Source organism: Pithys albifrons, chromosome 3 (genome assembly GCF_047495875.1).
Source record: "Pithys albifrons albifrons isolate INPA30051 chromosome 3, PitAlb_v1, whole genome shotgun sequence".
Classification (NCBI taxonomy): domain Eukaryota; kingdom Metazoa; phylum Chordata; class Aves; order Passeriformes; family Thamnophilidae; genus Pithys; species Pithys albifrons.
Window position 1 is genome coordinate 52,112,816 of NC_092460.1, and position 16,546 is coordinate 52,129,361.

Consider the following 16,546-nt stretch of genomic DNA (forward strand, 5'->3'; position numbering starts at 1 on the left):
ACAGATCACCTCATCCTAATGTATTTCCTACAAGTGACCTCGATCTCACAGTCTGGCCTTGGTACTGTCAGCAGCACCCTAGCAGAGGGAGTGTGCAATGCCACTAGGCTTGAATGGTCCAATTTCTATTAAAGGCAAAATCTAAATAGAATGAAAAGCAAATATGAGATCAGATCATAGATGATATTACGTACATGGAGGAAAATGTTATTGTGAAAACTCTGAAGCTTACTGAAGCAGCTGGACAAACAGTCTTTTACCTAGTTGTTAGTACTGTCATTTCTGCTCCAGGTTGGAGCTGACCCCATGTTCCCCATTGAGGGATAATTCGGTGACCCTGCACAATGAATCCCCCTTCTGTCTGCTTCATGAGGAGTATCTGTGATGCAAAGCCCTGTACTGTAGTTATGAGTTTCAGAAGGTAGGCTGTAGGCTGCTCAGACTGTGGACTGCTCAGACTTTGGAAAGTGAACTTTGCTTCTCATTCTCAGGAATGGTCCTCTCTCATTAGGATCAAGCAATGTGTGTAGGAAAGCAGCCCTGCCATGCTGTGGATCCCTACATCCTCTAAGGATAGATATGTCCTCAGTCACCAGGAACTGCCATCTCAGAGTCTTTCTGAAATGACAAATTAATAGCAGATAAGTAGAAGAAATGGGAAAAAAAGGTGGAAGTACTGGGAATTTTTATGAACAAGAGAGGGAGTGATGGAAAAGATGCATTCTTACACAGGACCTGTCACTTGGTAGTCTCAGCACACATACATATTGCTTTCAAAACAACTTTGCTGAATGTGATGGAGAAACAGCAAGGAAGGACAGTTTAGCAGGAATTTGTCTTCTACAAGAAATGGTTATTTCAGAGGTCAGAGTCAAACACCAAGAAAATTCATCTTCCTAGAGGTGAGGAACCAATCTCAGCAGATTGAACACTATCACTCCATTGATGTTAGATGAATATCACTGATTTATTCCAGCCCTGCTATTGTCCTCTTGTCTTCTAAAAGGTGTGGACAGCAGAGACAAATCAAATTAATATCTTATATCTGTGTTATTTTTTAGCCCGAGGGATATTTCTTTATCTAGATGATCTCCTAACCTTTTAGCTTAATGAAAACAATATTGAGCTCTGGGCATTTCTCTAAGGCTGGTGGTCAGTTTGGTTCCCAGAAGTCATTTAGGCTCTGTAGCCTGGGCAGATTTTCTGGTGCAGGATGCCTGCACAGTTTGGAATTTGGCTGGTTTCTACACTTGTCTTATTTCTTGCAGTACATCTTCATGTATTCAGTGATGACACTGACCATGAAGGAGAAAGAAACAAATGGAGACAAGTGAGATATTCCTTGTATAATCCTTTAAGATTTAATTTTCCTAATGGTTGTTTCTATTTTTTTCCTAACTCGTTTTGGTTTTGTTCTTCATAATAGCAGAAAGAACAGATACCATGCCTTTTGTTACATAAAATCATCTGCACTCATGCCATTTGCATGGAATCCTTTTGCTCTAAATTGTACCTGACACCAGACAGATGTTACACAGACAGCCAGATGTGCCCACCTTTCACAACTCCACAAGCCACTGGCAGCACAGCAGCAGGAGGGACAGTGCAGGGCAGTGTGCAATGGGAGAACCTCTGAAAGGCTCAGTCAGTACTAGCAATGGTGAAATTTGGATGAAGGTCCAGGCAGAGCCCATTCTCACCTTTTTTTGGGTTGAACAATTGGGTTTGATATCCGTGGAGACTGTCTTATCTCAAGAGACCTCGTGCACACACGTCTGGGTCTGGGTCTGGATGGCTGTTGTGCAAGAATTGACTGTTCTCTGAGGCAGAAGCAGTCACAGAACTTTTGAGCAAGGATATGGAGAAATAATATCTGTATTATTTTAAGCTTACCATGGGTTTGGAGAATGAAGGTTTAAATCAGCAGTTGAGGAATTCAGTTGCAGTTTTCTCCTGAAAAGAAATCTATGCTATTTCAGTCTCTCAAATGAGAGCAGAAGGTATTAACAGCTTAGTTAGTACTGATTATATCTTTATCTGTCAATCACTTGCCACTCGAAGGTCAGAATTCCCATTTGTGGACAGCTATGCTGGTCCTAAACTCCCTTTTTTCCCTGTCCTTTGAGTCCACCCATCTTTCTGTCCATCCTTGTGCAGGAGCAAGCATGAGGGATGGGCAAGACCTGCTGCAGGGCTGGACAGATGTACTCTGCCCAGGCTGTTTGTCACATGCCAGGCTGGGCAGGTCTTGCTGGTGCTGAGTGAGGGAACATGGTTTGGAGCTATGGACACTTGTACTGAAATGCAGTAAGGTGCCTTTTCTTGCTCTTTTGTGGGCATGAAGTGGGTCTGGACAGGCAGCTATACCTGTCCCCTGATAGCTCTGGCTGGTGGGTTTTTTAGTGCTGTCTGTAGGGGATAAAAAAAGACTATTTCACCATGCAGATTCTGTGGGGTAAAGGCCCTTCACTGCCTTCATCTCACTTCTCTTACGATTGGCCTCAGTGTTTCCCATTACAGTGAATTTCCAAACACGATGATGGTGGTCTGGATCCCCATCCCTCCCTTTATCGTGCATTACGCTCCACCTGCCCTTTACCCTACAAATCATCTCTGGCACAGGTGTCCTACAGCTTTTCTTTCCCTGTCCTTCACCTAAACTCTGTTTTTCCCCTGTGTACTGGGCTGCTGAGATTACTCCCAGTTCTGACTGTGGAAAAGCTGTTTTACTTATATGGTCTGTCTTTTTCAGGGAAGCAGTCAATGTTAGGATAATCACGCCGTTTTAGACAGGCTGCTGGTCTTGTTGAAGCTTAACAAGCACTGACAGGACACAGGGGACTGTGTGTGTGTGGTGCACACATGTAAGGAAAGGAGTGTGGTGGACTGAACTGATGCAATGTCCAAATTTACCCATCCAGTCAGCAGGCTCAGGAGGAGCTGGTTCCCAGAAAGGCACTGGAGGCAGAAGTAGGAGTGGTTAGAGCTGATTTCAAATGCATCTGTCTCTGGGGCAGAGAAAAATTTGGTTATCACCCTTTCTGTGTTCCCTCAAGCCCCCTGCGCCTGCCACATTTGCCTCTCCAGGCTTTCTCCATCACTGGCTGAAACCATTTAAAATGTCATCATCTCTCTGCTGGTCCGAAATTGGCCATCTGATGTGGTTTTAATGCTCTATTTCCTATGCCAACCAGCTTTTGAAACACTCTCCATTAACTTGCAAGGCTGACAACCTTACATTTAGCACGGGTGATGTTACCTCAGAGCATAGGATGGAGACTCTGGTCCCCCTGAGTCTGATTTGCTTGGTGCCTAAGGGCATGTTCCTTCTTTCTGTGTTCCTGCCTGTTTGTCCATGCCACAGTGCTCACAATGCCACCTAGTTTCCACTGTGTCTTGCATGTTTTGCTGCCACCCGTTGTAGTTTGGGCGTTGTGTCTGCTGCATCTCCACTGGGCTGGTGAAGTGCTCAACCCTTCTGTGTTTGCATCAAGCAGCTCCAGAAATTCCCACATAAACAAAATCTTTCACTGAAAGGTACTTCTAGCAAATTAAATTAAGTTGCCTGTGTCTACCCTCCCCATGCCCCCTTCATCTTCTCCATGTTTCTACATTTTGGAATCGCAAACATCCAAGGACTCATGGATTAAAACCTTTACAGGCACAGTTTTCATCCTGTTTTACTTCACCCTCCATGCACAGCCTGCTGCCCTCACATTGTGCCCTTGTTACAGCTGGTGGCTCAGTTCTGACATGTCAGGGAGGCTCTCAGGCCCCTGGTTGCCTGTTTATGGACTGGAGTGTGTGTAAGCTGTAGGGAGGAAACAAATTCCCCTGGCCAGAACAGGCAGCAGTAGTGCTGGCATATCAGGGCAGCACTGCTGCTGAAGGGGGTGACTATCACTGCAGTAATGATGCAGGGCAAAGCCACTCGAGTGTGACTGCCTTGCAGCATGCTGCTGACTTAGCTTGCTGGGGAGTCCTTCAAGCCCTGATGCTTTGTCACATAGGCTCAGTACAACAGAGCAAGCCCTGCAGCTCCCTGTGTGCTGCTCTCTGCCTGCATCCTTGTGTTAAATGGTGGGATCCAAAAATGTGCAGGAGTACAGGGAAAGCTGGGGGGAGGAAGCCACTTCTTCTGCATTCCTCCTGCAAACTTTTGTAAACATATTGGTAACAGATCCAAGAGAAAACCCTCTGAAGAGTTATTTTGCCAAATTTGTAGACTAATTTCAGTCATTAAAGTGCAAAGCAAGAGATTGTAGTGCTGTTTTAAGTGTAAATCTCAAGATAGCTCCAAGAATCGGAGTTGTTGATGATCCTCCCTTGATTATTATTAGTGGTTCTAATCTTTCTGGTAGAAAATTAACAAAAATTACACCATTTTGTCTTATATCTGTTGCTGATTTTTGTGAACTCTTCTTGTCAGGCTGTGCAAAGGAGATTCCCATAATGGAATGATTCTTGGGTGTGAGGGGAAAGAGGGCTGAGAACTGTGTAATATTGCTGTTTGTTTAATTAGATACTGGCATTAACTTACTCATGACTGACATATAAAGCTGCAACTCCCATCAGGTTAATGAAATCTTCATTTTCTTGGAGCCTTTCTTTGTCTTTGCTCTGGTGGCCAGTGCAGAGAAGTTATGAAGTGGGTGTAGTTGTAATCTTGGTCTATTGGAAGATCCTTCACACCACCAGAGCCCTAACTAGGTCTTGTAGGGTGCCTGGCATTCCTCAGTACCAGAGCAATGCACACAGCTGGGAAAGAAATGCCAGCAAAAGAGCATGTGTGGTCCTGACATGGGATGGTTTACACTGTTACAAAAAAAAATTCATGGCTAAGATTTTCCACATGGCTGATGTTTTGGGGTTCTCTCAATGTTTGGGTGCTGAATGGCTCTGTTTTTCAGAAAATAACCAGTAGTCTGCCTTTGAAATTCATCCTGTTGCAAATGTTTCACACTGGGTTCCCTTATGGCTGTGTTTCCAACACTGTGAATGTCCCTTGAAGGTCACAACATGAAGCAAATGTGGAATTTCCTTTAGAAATAAACATAATTCCTGATTGCATTTGACATTGGGGAATTAGTGGATGAGTTTGGTTGATTAATGGAGTTAGAACAAAACATTTGAAAAAGTGAGAAACTGAAATCATGACCTGCTTTTTTTATTTGTTTGAAGACGTTTCCCTGATACTAATACTTCCATTAGATTGGCAGGGAGGTCTCTGTGTGCAGATTGAAACCCACTGAAAGAACAGATTTTTTTTTTCCTCTTTTTTATTTTCTTGAAATTGGTTCAAATTGAGTTCAGAAGGGACAAATTGAAGCTGAATATTAGGAAATGTTTCCTGATGTCACGGTGTAATAGAGCAGAAGAACCTCTTGTGTCTCTAATAGAAATGTTGCTTGCGTAATTTATAGAACTGTGCAAGCTAGGGGAGGGCAGTGTCCTGGGGCTAGCCCTTCAGGCAGCTTGGTCACCTCTGCCTCTCACGGTGATGTGATGCTACTGGTGCCAGAGCAGGTTTATAAAGGTAAAATCTACTTCATGCAACAGGGTTGTGAATTGAAGTGAAATATATGAACGGGGAAAACTGTCAGAGTGCCATGGAGATATCATATAAACCACTGAACTGTGAAATGTGTATTTGCTTTCTTCTCTTCCCTACAATGTCTTTCTGGATGGTCTAACAATTAAGAAACCAATAGCCCTGATTCTTATTTACAGCAACACCACTTCAACATGCTCTCATGATGCAGCAAGGCCTTGAAATGAGCGTAGATGTAATTTCAGTTTCCTTAAAGGTCTTCCCTGTTGCTAGAGCTGAGTAAAGAGGGTTTAGGATTCATGAGGTTGAAGCCTGAGCTGTTTAACAGTCCATTTGTACAACTGACATGAGATGCCCCAAAGCGGAGTGCCTTGTGCAAAAATGAAGGGGCCTTTCCAGACAAAGAGAATCATTAATGTTGGCTGCAGGGCTGATCACCCTCTAATTTGATCTTACCGGGTGTATCTGTCCCTAGGAAAAAGGACTTTCGCTGAGCTCTCTCAACATCCTTGTCCCTATTCCTGCGCTCCTTCATAGAATGGCTTTGGGCCCCGTGAAGTGTGCTGGCTCTCATAGGGATAGAACTTCTTGCAGGTGTGCTGCTCCTTCCTCTGCTCTCCACAGCTTCCCTGATCATTACCTTGATATTTGGGCAGAGGAGGCTGTCTCCACTGCTTCATCTGTAGGCCATTACTGTCCTCAAATGGCATGTGAAATCTCTTGGAGAGTAAGCAAAGTGTAGGCTGTGGAGTGATCCCTCTGCCCTTTGAGGTAAGAGAAGGGACCATGGGCACACGTGTGTGTGTGTGTGTGTGTGGTAGACATACTTTCAGGAATTCCTTGAGAGCCAGTACAGTACATCACTTCTCTATCCCAGTCACAAAATGGAGGCAGTTGTCTCACCTTGCCTGATTGTGCCAGTTCCTGGAGTAATTGTCCTGTTTCTCCCACTCCCTTCCTCTTTGATTTTCTGTTGTTTGCACTGTGCTCTTGTTTTGAGTTTGGTTCTCAAGAATTGATGTTTGTCTTGCTCTTTTCTCTCCTACAGGTACCTGATCAATGTCACCTTTGAAGGAAGGAATTTGTCGTTCAGTGAGGATGGATACCAGATGCATCCCAAGCTAGTCATCATCCTTTTGACCAAGGAGAGAAAGTGGGAGAGGGTAGGACATGTTTGGTAATTCTAAAACTGTGTGAAGGAAGAGGATGAAGGAGTGCTCCAGGCAAATAATCCCCTCCACCTTTCTCTAGTTCTTTCCAAGTGCTGTCAATCAGCTTCTTGCATCTGGACCGCTGGTATCTCCAATGCCCAGCGTGCTGTCTTCTCCATGCAGGATGCCATTACATTCTTCCATTAACACACATGAAAAGTTCATCAGCTCCCTTTCTGTAACCTCTGAACATGAGTTTTCCAGCCTTTCAGAGATGAGACCTCTGTGCCATGAGTTTCAATGGCAGAGGCAGAAAATACTTTTCTGCATGGCTTGGAGGCAGTGAAGTTCTGTACGCTAAATGACTGTGACTGAGCTACAGCCGTGCTTAGTAATATATGCCAGTGTTAACTGTGCTTGATGTATCTGGCCAGTGTCATTTGCAATGGGATGGTGCATTAAGTAGGATGTGAACGTGAGAGCATACCGAGTTGTTCAAAGATCCAAATTTGCATATTTTGGAATAATTTGCATGTAACCCAAAGCATCATTTTAGAAATGGTGTGGATTTCTGAGTTAGTGCGAAGTTTTGGTTCATTTCACCTCCCACATAAATGTCAGTGGTCCAGGCTAAGAACAAGCACTACTGAAGGGTTTCAATTGAAGCAGGGGGGTAGTTTGAGGGCTAGGAAAATGAGATTAAAAAAATGATGTGTGTGAGAAGTCAGAGCAAAAGCAATGAGAATTCAGCAGAAGACTGATAGGAAGCAGAACTTGATCTGGATGTAATCATGCATATGGCTTAGAAAAATGGCCCTTTTTCCCACTAGACACGGAAAGCCTTCTCTCCTTGACTGCCTGTTCTCTGCATGGACTTTCAAGTGGCCTGCATGGTGAAAGCAAGGGAGAAATTAATGAGGAAATAAGGATGAAACAGGGAGCTGTCAGAAGAGTGTTCTGAAGAGGGCCAGAGGAACAAGTTTTGAAGGAGGCAGAAATCATAGCATTTAGTGCCCGGTGGGCACTAAGGTCACCCAGTAGTTGCAGGAGTTTGGGAAGAAGGTGAAAGGCCCCAGCTTGTGCGTGTTTTCCAAGAGGACCTGTCTATCTCATGATCTTGGCGCTGTGCGGACCAGATGAGAGTGTATGGTCTTGGATGGCAGTGTGAGGAAACATATGGCATGGCACTAGCATGTGTGGACAACTCTTGGTCATAGTTGGAGGCATGCTGTCTGGATACTGCACAGGGATAAGGCATGCAAAATTTAGGCTGAAGAGACCTCACATCAGGCTCCATCAATCAATCAACTTTGCTAAAGCCTACCAGGCAAAGTCCAGGAGGATTTGTTTCTAGCTGGCACCAAATTTGTTCTCACAGGGGCAAACTCCATTGTTAGAGCAGGAAAATGAAGTAGTAGCAGCATGAATTCTTCTAGGGAGTATTAGCAGGGCTGGCTGTGGGGAATCTGGTGCTGGAATGCTTTGCAGTCTCTGGGGAGGCACAGCTAAATACAGTACTTTTTTATCTTTCCTCTTGTGTGCGTTACCCTATTGCACCCTCATTGAGGGCTTGGTGGCTTCCATGAGTGGTAAGAGGGGTTGTTCAATCTCTGAGAGTGTATCTGTGGTCTCTCAGATGAACCAGAAAATTAGTGGGAGGCATCCTGGTGATCTGGAGTGATAGGGTTAGACTTGGGACCTGCCTGAGTCTTACTGTCTGTGGGGACTACTTGGCATCCATGAAACCAAAACAATTCTTTATTTCATAGGAGGTTGGGCTGTACTGAAATGAGGCTATAATGAACTATGGGAGCAGTGGTAAGAAAGCACAATGGATACAAATGTTCTATCTTGACCTGGGTGTCTTGCTCAGTGAGAAGATCAGATTATTCTAATCAAACTCTGAGCAGGTTGAGTTTTATGCTGGCAGGTTCTTTCTGGAAAACACATATTCATCTCAAGCATGTTCTGATCACAGACAAAAACCTTTCATATCTCAAACCTCATGCTCTTTTTCTCATTTTTTTTCCACTCAGCAGAAATGCAAACATTAAAATATAAGTGTGAAACAGAGATCGTTGTGGCACAGATAATAGTTTAGTTCCATATTTGCAGAGTCAGGCGAAACAGTGCTGGCCCTTAACAACAGCTCCCAGGTAATGCCGCAATACAAGTCAGAAATTATTCATATATTGTTAGCACATAATCCCAATACCTTTATAAGTGCATTGTTTTACAGTGTAAGAGTGTCCAAATTCTCACTACTTTTATATAAGTTAGCAAGATGCTTTGCCTTGGCAACTTCTAGGCAAACACTCAGGCGGTAGGAGTCAAAAGATGAAAGGCTGCATGGGAAACACTGATTTGGTCCAGTTGAGTGCATTTACTATAGCTCAGTCTTTAACTACATTGCTGCACACTTGTATCCATAATCAGATGGTGTGCCTAGAAGGAACATCAAGAGGTCATTTAGTCTCTCCCAGTACCCAAGGGAGGGTTCAACTAGACTAAATTATTCCTGACAGATGTTTGTCTCACCTGTTCTAAAAGATCTTCAATGCTAGAAACCCCATGTAATCCTGAGTCAGTCTCTTCCATGGCTTCTTTCTCCTTACTGTGCTAGGTTTTTCTGATGTCTAACCTAAATTTCCCTGGTTGCAGTTGAAGCCTATTAATACTTGGCATCTCCCTAATGGACATAGAGAATTGTTTACTGTCTTCTTCCTACCTTCCCTATGTGGGTTTAAAGACTTCTATCATGTTGTCTCCCAGTCATCTCTGCTATAGATTAAACAAGAATTTGTTTAGTCTCTCCCGGTGGGTCATTTTCTAGTCTTCTGATTGTTTTTATTAGTCTCTGGATTTGGTAACACAGTTTGCAGCTCTCTACAGCTTGGTGCAGTTGATTCTTGAAAGATGGCAAATAGAATGGTACATTTTATGGAGTATAGATATATAAAGATGTATTTTAAAACAGATGTGAACTCTTCTATCTTCTAAGCAGCAAAGATGCAGACAGTGACTGAGCTGTTTCAGGATTTCAGGTCTGTGAAATCTTTTGCAGTTTGATTTTTCATTCCAGTTTGGGAATAAACATCTTCAAAACTTCACCAGTTATTTCAGAACGGGAATTCATTTTCTAGAAGAGCTGCAGCTGCCCCCAGACCTCTGATGATGATAAATCTCCTCATGAGTACTTCAAACAAGCTAAAACCTTCTAGGGCTGACACTCATGAAAGAATTTCTCAAGTAGAAAAACCATCTTCTGCAAAGGGGCAGTAACCTGAGCTCTTCTGCTGTTTTAACCATGAGTTAACCATTGTGATGAGCAATGTGCTGCATTTCGTTCACTTCTCTATTCTCTGCTCCTTTGGGGCAGAAGGCTGCATGCCTCCCCTCACTATCTTTTTTCAGTCAGTTAATAGAGCTCTTTGCTTCACTGGCCAGACAGCCTTGGTGTGTTTTGGGTGCCTAGATGCCCCTGTTGCATTTATCATAGAGGTGCAAGTATGCAGATGGAGGTGGTGAAGGAGGACTACCCTTATGCCCCATGAAGGGCCATGCAGTTGATACAGGGACCCCTCAAGAAAATGGATTTTATCCCTTCTCCATAAAATCATGAAGGTCTTTACTAATTTTTAATCAGACCTGTCCTAACTTTGTAATTTATATTAGCTTGTACCTAGGCTTGTTAGTATCTTAACGATGCATAGCTTTAGACAAAGAGGAATCTAACCCTGTAGCTGTAAGATGAACTTTAAGAAATAAACAAAAAATCCTGTTTAAGTTAGAGGCTGAGCTGTAAGAAATAAATCAGAAAATCTGTTTAGATTAGAGGCCTGAAGCTGTAACATTGTTTAGTTAAAAGGAAATGCAGAGCTGCAGAGATAAGACCAGTAGTCCATTAGAGCTGTTAAGAGTCACCCAAAATATACTGCTTAACTTTGGGGAGGGGTTTTCAGTTGTGACTAAGTATAGAAACCTGGAAACACAAAAGTCTTATTGAACATCTTTGGTGGGGTATCCCCCATGTTCCCAGCGCTGAATCAAAGGAAGGATTTTGTTCTATTCTATTGGATTTGACTATTTCTTAATTCACAGTGATGAGCTCGGGCCTGAGGTCTTGCAAAGTGAGGCAGAGGTTCAATACTAGACTGGATTTTGTGTCAGTGAGTTGTGATGTTTTATGTGGGAAGAGTTTTTCCCCAGCACTTTTCTTCACTAGTTGCTTTTTTCCTCCACTCTCATATAATCCCACAAATGATGAGGACTTATTTCTATGTTCATGATCCCTTCATGAGAGCTAGCAAGTGCTGCTATCTCCAGCTCTTGTTCACATCATTCTTTTCTACTGGTTCTGTGCACAGCAGTCCTGTCCCATTAGTTCCCAGCTTCTCCTAGCTGCTTCCTCACTTCCCTCCAGCAAACCTGAGGATGACATAAATGTTATGATCTCTGAAGGCCTCTTTGGGATTCTTTCTCTACTTTAATTTCTAGTAAGTTTTGCATCACTTATATCACTTGCTTGTGCTCAGCCTTTCCCTTTTGCTGATGCTTCTCTGCCTCTTAGGTGTGTCACTGGGGATTCAGAGCATCTTTCTGTGAGGCTCATGACACCACCATGGGTCTCTTACCATGCATGCTCCATTAACTTATCTTCTTGTCTGGACAAGCAGAGCCCCAGGTGATGGGTTTGGTCATGATGCCACTACAGGCCATCTTAGAGGACAGATGGGAAATTTACATTAAAATATTCATTCTCCCTGCTGCATGTGCTAATCCTCTGCCCTATCAACCTTCACCCCCTTCAGCAGATAAAATGTTTGCCTGCTGCTGCTCCTGTAATTATCGGCATTTCACTTTTGAACTCTTGAAAATCAATTAGCAGCATCTGTTCTGCTTCCTCTAGCCATCAGGGTGGCCATAACTGCAAATTCAGACAGGCTGCTCTTAGCCTGTACCCTTACACCATTGCACACATTAGTGCTCCCTGGAAATGGGGCCATTTGCTCTGACACGCTGTCAGCTGCTTCAGTGACTGTAGACTCCCAGGACTTCCTAATGCTGCAACAGGGTGGAAAATGGTGCCACTACTCTCTGCCACATGGGCTTTCCAGAAATGTGTTCAGCCTTGATCACAGTCCACGTGAGTTTGTGAACTTGTGTGACCCTGTCCCTAGCTTTGGACAGAGCAGTCTTATGCCTATCCATGCTTGGGAAGGGTTCCCTTGGGATGTGGGAAGGACTTGCAGAAAGGAAAGAAGGATTTAGAGGATAAAATGAAAAATTAAGATTTCTTTTATCTAAAAAAAAGAGGAAAGGTAACAGGAGAAATCTTTGGATAGCTAACTGACTGTCAAAAAAAGGACATTATGGTCAGTTGCTGTTCATGCCCACAGTAGGCAGAAAGAAGACATCTTGCTAAATTTTCAAGCAAAAAGATTTTAGTTAGATATATAGGGAGCTGTCTAATTGTTGGCATAGTGAGACATGGTGAGGCTCATTTGCTGTTAGAGGTTCATTTGCTGGAGGACACATAGAAAAATACCCAGTGGTGTGGGATCTCAGCCTATCTTGTCCTGCTTCAGAGCTGGTGTATGCAGCAAGTGATCTCTTGTGATTCTCTGCCAGCCTACATTTCTGTGATTAGATGAGCAAGGTGAACCTGAAGAGTGTCTCACAAAAAGTGCTTATATGATAGGAAAGAAAACCTGGGTTATGGACAAGCTGATAAGCAAAAACTTCAGCTGTGGTCCAGTAAGGACATAATTTCTGCAAACTTCTACCATATACCTTTTGTAAGGTCAGGCAGTTGGCACATGGAAGGCTCTTGTGGATGGCTGCAAACTAAAGCCCTTATGGAGGCACTTGTCACCTCCTCAACTCTGCAGCTTTGGAGAGCTGATGAAGACCACAGAGATGCTGAAGAGGCTGTACCATTTGATGATGATACAGCCCTTCAGGCCTGATCTCAAGTCTTTCTGTGGACTAGAAGACATATTCACTGTCATTTCTTTGTGTGCTTCAGTGTTCCAGTGGCAGAAATAACCGGGGAGAGAAGGAAGAGGACTGAAAATTTGATCAGGGTTCTTGTCTTTTAGTAAGGGTCCATGTGGTACTGACCATTCCATGAAGAACTAATATGAGTCATGTATCCGTTACATTGCTTAGCAGAATGAAGGATTTAGGTTTTTTTTATTTCACTTTCTTCAATAAGAAAAGCCTTCTTAAAGAAGGCTTTTTAAAAATAACAGAGGAACAAGAATGTAAAGTTGTGAGGTCAAAACTGCAGCTGTACAAATCCAAGCCTTCTTTGATGGCCCTCCCCTGCATTTGGAGAGATGACTAGATTGTGTAAGACAGTTTCTTCCTCGTCTTGTCTGGTGCCCACCTAAACAAACCTTTTTGATCACTTACACATGCATGCACAGGTATGCTTGTCTCCATGGGGTAGAATTTTTTGTCTTAAGTCAGATTCTGCTCTGTGTGTGTAATTTTGGCATCTTGCCTGTATGTGCAAAGAGGAAATGATTTTTTATTCCACAGACTCCTTTTACAGTGAGACAAGATTGGACTGTTTTTGCCAATCAGTCTTGTTTTGCTAATTTCTCTGTGTACATGGGGATTTATGACTCATTGTCCCTAAGGAGAAATGGCATAGGAGTTTGTTTAAACTTACTCAGAGTTAGTGACTGATTCTGTTCCCATAGAACCAGTTTTTGAAGGATATAGATTCGCTTAGGGCAGATGGACTTGTTCTGGGTTTAAGCACATATGGCTGAAATTAAAATGGGAGTCTATACTTGCGTTTCCCCCCTTATTTTTAAGTGTCCTCTCTGGACATTTTTCTAAGAGACCACAATTTGCTGAATGCCTTACTTCTCATTAGACAGCAGATTTGCATCAAAGAATACATATTTTATGGACATTCCCCAGTGAGTGTCCCTTAGAAACCTGATCTAGGTCACATCTGATGGGTCTGTTGATGACCCTGATTCAATCAGACAACCAGATGGCTTTATTTGTGCACCTATGCTGCACCCACTGCCAGGATTTGGCCTGACTTCTCATAGTTGTCCAGGATGTAACTATGTATTTGTGGCTAATTATGGCTGTGTTAATCTTATACTGACTCCTAAGGAGATGGGCAGATGCAAGTGCCACAGAAAGCTTTACTTATTAGGTGATAAATCGAACAATCTTTCTGAGGAAACCTCCTGTGTAAATCTGGTGCACACACTGGTCAAACAATGTCTTTGTTGGATTACTGCATCCTGCAAAAATAACTAGTCTAGGTCTTTGACCAAAAAGGACAGGTTGAGTATCTCCCCCTAACCACAGTATATCAGTATAGGCTGTTTGCTCTCTTTGCCTCTTGATGAAGTGGTTCATGACTCTGTTTGCTTGAATTTTGGAGTGTATTTGTATGATTCATGAGCCTGCAGAAAAATACTCTGGCTCTTCTCCACCAGACCCTACTCCTTGGCTAACAGGGGGAATTCTTACATTGAAACAGTGACAGCTTCTTGGAGAGACCTTGTCCTCTTATGCAAATCAGATATTGGAATATCTGGAGATCTTTATTAAGCCCAAGTTGTAGTTACAATGCCTCCTACTACTTCTGTGCTGGTGTAGCTGATAGGGGTGATAGTAGCCATCTGACCTTTACCAGGGTTGCCAGCCTGACTCCTTGGACAGGGGAGCCCTAGGGATTGTGCCCAGTGTACTAGTGCGATAACAACACCCAGCCACAGGAGAAGGCTACCCGCACCGTGGTCGCATTCTGGATAAGAGCTCTAGTCTGGGACTTTCTTTCAGCTGACTTGCTCATGCCACACAGTGAGAGGCGCCACTGTTCCCCCTTGCCACATGTACATGCAGTCACCTCTTGCACATCATCACTGCTGCCCCCAGCACCCAGTTATGGACCTGAGAGTTGGCTCTGCAGGGAGCTGAATGAACACTAACAAGAAAGGTGTCTCCTACCCCAAGTGGTTACACTTTAATTAGAAGATAAAAGGCAGCAGATGGGTACAGATGGACCAACGGGGGAGTACAAGGGAACAATCAGACAACATTAGTCAGCATGGTAAGCAGCAGGCTTTACACACCAACTGCCTAACTGTTGTGAAGGCTTTGATAGGCAGGGGAGAATTATAACCAGCTTTGTGCAGGGTTATGGGAGCCTCATTGGGAGTATGAAGGGCAGACAGAGAAAAGCAGTAAAGGTGCTTTTGCCTGCTTGGAGTGCTGCAGGTGAGAAGGTGCAACAGCTCAAAAATACCCAGGGCTGTTGAAAAATTTCCAATCTTCTTAACATCTGAGGGGATAATCCTAACTTTACAGAGAACCAAAAATCCTATAGTAAGGCCACATCTTGCAATGCAGCACAAACTCCCAGTGCAGGGTTGGTGTGCTAATGCCAGAGCCACATTGCTTCTGGTGCAAAGCCCTCCTGCTTGCCAGAGCTTGGAGGTTTCCTTAGCTTGTCAGATGCTGATGCATATCTGTGTTCCTTTAATCATGAGCATTTCATTGATTGTGGGAATGTCTCATCCCAGCACGTTGACTAAAAACATCCATATATTAATTCAGGTGATAGCTGAGCTGCTGTGAGAAGACGAGCATTCAAGTATGGATATAGTAATTCCATATTCCTATCACAACACAGGAGCAGGGATCCATCCTATGATCCCTGAACAGTTCACAACATCCTCAAAAAAAACCCCAAGAAGGGTTGTTTGATTTGGTTAGAAATGAAAAAAAAAAGAAAAAAAGGATTAGAGCTGTTGTTTTGTAACTTTTGCTGAATGAAAAAATTACACATTTCTTTCTGAGTCCACACAAAATATTTTTTGGACTCTGAAAAAAAATAAGTCATTTAAAGGTAGTAAAAGCATTTTGTAACATAGATTAGCTTTGATAAAAAAATAATACAAAAATGAAATTTTCTAAAGCTTTCGTTTTATTATTGCCATTTTTAAACAAAGCATGTAACTGTGAAAAATCTAAGTGATAGATGCTGACATTTAAGAATCCCCTTCCTTGCCTTCACTCTGGGCCAAAACTCTTCTCTAATTTCTATCTGAGCACAATAATGACTTTGTCCCCAAATTCCATGTACAAATGAACTGACTCAAGTGGCTGAGGTCAGCCTAGAGAAGGTTCATCTAGCCCAACTCTTCTTCACTAGGGTAAACATGAGAAGATCAGCAGGCACTGATCTCTTCTCTCTGTGACCAGTGGCAGCACCTGTGGGAATGGTATGAAGCTGTGTCAGGGAAGGTTTAGGTTAGACATTAGTAAAAGGTTCTTCTCCCAGCAGGTGGTTGGGCACTGGAACAGGCTCCCCAGGGAAGTGATCACAGCACTGAGCCTGACAGAGTTAAAGTACTTGGACAACGCTCTTGAAACATGGTGTAACTCTTGGGGATGGTGCAAGGCTTGGAGCTGGACTTCGATGATCTTTGAGGTCCCTTCCAACTCAGGAGATTATAATACTCTATGATTCTACGACTGTTTATCAGCCCAACAGTAATTGCTCCATCTGTATGCCACTCAGGAATGACACAAACCTGTTGTGTCTCCTCTACTGGATAGATGTACAGCATGGCCACTTTCACTTTCCCCTGCTTTGTGCCCAGCTCCTGTGGTGGAAATCACTTCAGGGAGTCTGTGGCACTGAGAAATCACACAGGTTACCCCAATGCCATTGGAAGTTTATTTCCTATTACTTTTGGAGGCCAGACTATGCCATGAAAAGGCAGCTGAGGAAAGCATGGGAATTTGGGCAGCTTTAAGATTTGAAATGCATGAGGAGATGAGGTCAGAGAAAGCAAGCAGC

General features: G+C 43.3%; 1 protein-coding gene across 3 annotated transcripts in view; it reads left to right on the top strand.

The window, feature by feature from the left end:
- Window positions 1-16,546, top strand: part of GRIN2B (glutamate ionotropic receptor NMDA type subunit 2B) — a 235,142-nt gene that overhangs the window by 123,601 nt on the left and 94,995 nt on the right. For all 3 annotated transcript variants that reach the window (XM_071551936.1, XM_071551935.1, XM_071551937.1), the window contains one exon: window positions 6,600-6,714. In XM_071551936.1, coding sequence (XP_071408037.1) covers window positions 6,600-6,714 — 115 coding nt within the window. The remainder of the gene's footprint in view (window positions 1-6,599; window positions 6,715-16,546) is intronic.